This window comes from Limulus polyphemus, unplaced genomic scaffold (assembly GCF_000517525.1).
Source record: "Limulus polyphemus unplaced genomic scaffold, Limulus_polyphemus-2.1.2 Scaffold5062, whole genome shotgun sequence".
Taxonomy (NCBI): domain Eukaryota; kingdom Metazoa; phylum Arthropoda; class Merostomata; order Xiphosura; family Limulidae; genus Limulus; species Limulus polyphemus.
In genome coordinates, this window is record NW_013670672.1 from 41404 (window position 1) to 46468 (window position 5065).

General features: G+C 33.7%; 1 protein-coding gene across 1 annotated transcript in view; it reads right to left on the reverse strand.

The window, feature by feature from the left end:
- Window positions 1–5065, reverse strand: part of LOC106472069 (protein phosphatase 1 regulatory subunit 16A-like) — a 30745-nt gene that overhangs the window by 6727 nt on the left and 18953 nt on the right. Inside the window, exons 7-8 of the mRNA XM_022400679.1 lie at window positions 2479–2604; window positions 1154–1229 (exon numbers count right to left, since the gene is read on the reverse strand). Of these exons, the coding sequence (XP_022256387.1) occupies window positions 1154–1229; window positions 2479–2604 (202 nt within the window). The remainder of the gene's footprint in view (window positions 1–1153; window positions 1230–2478; window positions 2605–5065) is intronic.

The following is a 5065-nucleotide window of genomic DNA, read 5'->3' on the forward strand; positions in this document are numbered from 1 at the left end:
CCACTAAAACCCTATTACACCTCATAACACTCAGCAGTATCACAGAGCACCAACAGCACTTAGAAGAAAAAAAGTTTCACTAGGGGCCTTGCATTGTAAAGGCCAAGAATTCCAACATTCAAACATTGTCGTTTTTTAAAGGGGACATCCAAGCTTCACAACAACACTGCAAACATCAAGCAAACAGAGGCTTGCATAAAGGGTGGCTCATGGGTGTACAGGTGCTATACAGCTACTGCCTAGATAATCCATCACCCCCAGATCTCAGATTTCCCCATGAGGATTAAAAAACCTGTTACCATTGGAATCTGTGAGAATCAGCCTAGACAAAAATTTAGTTATTGGGTAGTGGATGAAGCAGAAAAAACCTGTCAGCACCAATTTAAAGTCATCACAGCCACAGGTAGTTCCTACACCAAAGAGAACTGGTTGGGCATACAATGTCCCCAGGAGCAACAACGTTTGCGTAAGGCTGGTGCAGAATTCAAGATTCCCTCAAGCAGCACAAGGATGAAGTCATAAAACAAGCTCTCCTCTGAACTGCTAAAAGCAATGAACTGTAAATAAAAACTGCCACCAACATAATATTTGCAATTGTTTTGCAGGCACAACAACATAAAATTGTGGGTGGTTGGACCCCAGATGGATGGCATGCAGGGGTAAGGGTAAATGAGGACCCGGGCAAATTCCTAACAGATGGTGTAGGTAGGAATGACATTGTTGGAAAACAACGTATCATACGGTGTAGGTAGAAATGGTTTGTTTTGAATTTCGTGCTATCTGTGCTAGCCATCCCTAATTTAACAGTGAAAGACTAGAGGGAAGGCAGCTAGTCATCACCACCCACCACCAGTGTAGGTAGGAAAAGCGAAAGATGGACGTACAGAGTCAATACAGTAACACCCTGCTACCTCCCAAAAAGCAAACGGCCTCCACCTGAGGGGGTCAGACTCTTTTGATGCAATCTCTGCAACTGTCACCTCGTACTACACACATAGTAAAAAATTAATCACAATAAAATAATTTCTATAATGAACTAAATTGTGATTACAAATCAACAAGTATCAAAAGTTGGAAGATTATTCTGTTAAAAAAATATATGTAAATTTAGAAATGAAAATCTTTTAAAAGAAAAAAAAACTTAGCAACTCACCATATGGAGTTTCACCATTCTTAGTTCGTGCATTAAGGTCAGCCCCCGATTGTACCAGCATTTCAATGACGTCAGGCTGTAAGAAGAAACATATTTCCAGCCATAAAGAACTAAAAAAGAAAAGGTTATCGACATAATAAAGTTAGCCATTAAAAATATAAGAAGCTTTGTTTTATGAGGATCCAGTAAACAGGAAAAGGAAAGTGCTGACAACTGAAGTAAGTATCGTCACCGATCTTTGTTTCATACAGCACACTTTTCACAATGTGCTTATTTGTCTAGGGCTTTTAACTTATTTTTAAGCCTGAAAGTCTAAATCTTTACTTAACTTTGCTAAAATAAAAAAATCTAACAAGATGTGCCAAACAGGCAAACTAAAATGTTTTAATTTTACACAGAGACGATGTATTTATTTTACACACTCTGAGAAAATGTACGATGTAGGTAGACAAGGATGTTTTTCTTCAACTTTACTGAGAGATGATGTATTTATTTTACACACTCTGAGAAAGTGTATGATGTAGGTAGACAAGGATGTTTTTCTTCAACTTTACTGAGAGATGATGTATTTATTTTACACACTCTGAGAAAATGTATGATGTAGGTAGACAAGGATGTTTTTCTTCAACTTTACTGAGAGATGATGTATTTATTTTATACACTCTGAGAAAATGTACGATGTAGGTAGACAAGGATGTTTTTCTTCAACTTTACACAGAGATGATGTATTTATTTTACACATTGAGAAGATGTAGGTAGACAAGGATGTTTTTCTTCAACTTTACTGAGAGATGATGTATTTATTTTACACACTGAGAAGATGTAGGTAGACAAGAATGTTTTTCTTCAACTTTACTGAGAGATGATGTATTTATTTTATACACTCTGAGAAAATGTACGATGTAGGTAGACAAGGATGTTTTTCTTCAACTTTACTGAGAGATGATGTATTTATTTTACAACTCTGAGAAGATGTACGATGTAGGTAGACAAGGATGTTTTTCTTCAACTTTACCAAGAAATGATGTATTTATTTTACACTACCAGAGGATGTACAATACAGGTGTTTTATGTACCTCAAATACAGGTTTGTTATATTTCCATAACCACATCTTGACCTACCTAGCAAATCTTTTCATTATTTCTGTTTTGTTTTTTTTACTTGAGAAAACTTATGTACCGTACATTTCTCTATTTTTCAACTACGTAAAAAACTGGGTATTTCTTAACTTAAGGCACGGATTTTTCATTCCATTATTAATTATTCCAGAACAAAAAGTCAAAAGTTCAGAGAGAAGCCATGTTTATTTTTTAAATAAACTCACGTGTCCCCAACAGGCAGCAGCATGGACAGGCTGCCATTGATCGTTGTCCACAGAATCTGTAGAAACATGCTGGTCTAGAAGGTATTCGACTACAGATAAGTAACCGTTGGCTGCTGCTATGTGAAGCTAGAGGAAAATAACCATATGAAATATATATAACATAGTGAACTTCTGATGAAAAGTCAGCTAAGTATATAGATCTGAACTATATATATTCAAAATGTTGTTTGTAAATCAGTGAGACAAACCTAAACTTCCAAAAGATGAGAAATACTTTATGTCCTAAATAAATACACCAGAACAATTGAAACGAATTATGATTAGAATGTATTAAATACCACTTAAGCACCCTCAATGTTGATGACATTTTCAGTCATTAAATCAATAATATTGTGTAAGATTTGGCCAGATAAATACATTTAGATTAGTTCTAAGTTCAAGTACATTTAGATTAGTCCTACGTTCAAATACATTTAGTTAGTTCTAAGTTCAAGTACATTTAGATTAGTCCTACGTTCAAGTACATTTAGTTTAGTCCTAAGTTCAAGTACATTTAAATTAGTCCTAAGTTCAAGTACATTTAAATTAGTCCTAAGTTCAAGTACATTTAGATTAGTCCTAAGTTCAAGTACATTTAAATTAGTCCTAAGTTCAAATACATTTAAATTAGTCCTAAGTACAAGTACATTTAGATTAGTCCTAAGTTCAAGTACATTTAGATTAGTCCTAAGTTCAAGTACATTTAGATTAGTCCTAAGTTCATATACTAAGCTAACAATGCAGGAAGATAATCTTCATATGAAAGATATTATTTCAGAAAATTCTTATCAATTACTTTAACCCTAAATTTACGACTTAACCAGACCCAATTCCCTAAAATGTGTTGTTCAATTTTCACATTATTAGACCTAAAAGAACTAATTTTCCATTTCTGATTGTTATATTGCATAAAAATAGGTAAACTACTGTTTTCAGTATAAACTTGGCCAAAATCTTTAATATTTCAGTGCCACCATAAGAATTATTTAAATAGAAGTAGGAACAGCGTATACAAATTGACCTTCACAAAATTACAATGGATAAGCTTTAACATCTGAATCACCATCATTGCAGGTCCAAAACAACAGAAACTTTTGTTTTCTAGGACGATTTCTTCATTTCATTTATAGTTTAAATATCTTCTTCAGTCTCTTTCAATGGATATCTCATTACGATTCCGTCAATGTTTGCAAGCGATGGGAGACATAGGATTAACTTCCGATTTTTCCATTGAGCTCTATATTTGCTTTCTATGTTTTTAATACGCACAAACAATCGATATTAGGCTAGAAAATACTTGTCACAAAGAAGAACAAAGAATTCTGAATAACTCTGCAGCGAAAGAGTTAATGACATTCTATCTTCACAGCTATGGCTCTATAATATTTTTTTAGTATATCTGAATATTTTTGGTAAGCTACATACCCAGATTTATCACAAACTTGGAGCTGGTTAAGTCGGGAATTTAAATTCAAATTATATTCAATATATTCAAAGAATCAAATTATGAAATAAATGTCATTGCTCATAGAACACGTAAAAACCCTGGTCATTTGCTATTAAAATCCAAGAAGGTGTTCAATACATGAAGCATCAATATACGCATTCATATTTTATATATTTGTATTACCTCTTTTTACTGTTTGAAAATTTTATTTAAAAAAAAGAATTTTAAATATAATAAATGCACAAAAAATTATTGTTCGTGTTTTATATTTTTGGTTGAAATACAAATTCTGGTGATAAAAAAAATTCAAATTTTCTGCAAGAACAAGATCTTCTATAAGAGTAACATTTGTTAACAAAGAAACACAACCATTAGTGGCAACACGTGTCCAAGACAAAACAAAGTGTGCAAAATCAGAGTTTTACATCCGAACAAGTATGATATTCAGTAAGACCAAAAAAAAAAGAACATACAGAACACTTGTAACAGTATTCTGTGGTCAAAGGTGGACATTCAGAACACGTAACAGTATCATGTGGTCAAAGTGGACACAAGAACATGTATAACAGTATCCTGTGGTCAGAGGTGGACATAAGAACATGTATAACAATATCCTGTGGACAGAGGTGGACATAAGAACATGTATAACTGTTTTCTGTGGTCAAAGTGGACATAAGAACATGTATAACTGTATTCTGTGGTCAAAGTGGACATAAGAACACATATAACTGTTTTCTGTGGTCAAAGTGGACATAAGGACATGTATAACTGTTTTCTGTGGTCAAAGTGGACATAAGGACACGTATAACTGTTTTCTGTGGTCAAAGTGGACATAAGAACATGTATTATGTGGTCAAAGTGGACATAAGAACATGTATAACTGTATTCTGTGGTTAAAGTGGACATAAGAACATGTATAACTGTATTCTGTGGTCAAAGTGGACATAAGAACATGTATAACTGTATTCTGTGGTCAAAGTGGACATAAGAACACGTATAACTGTATTCTGTGGTAAAAGTGGACATAAGGACACGTATAACTGTATTCTGTGGTCAAAGTGGACATAAGAACATGTATAACTGTATTCTGTGGTCAAAGTG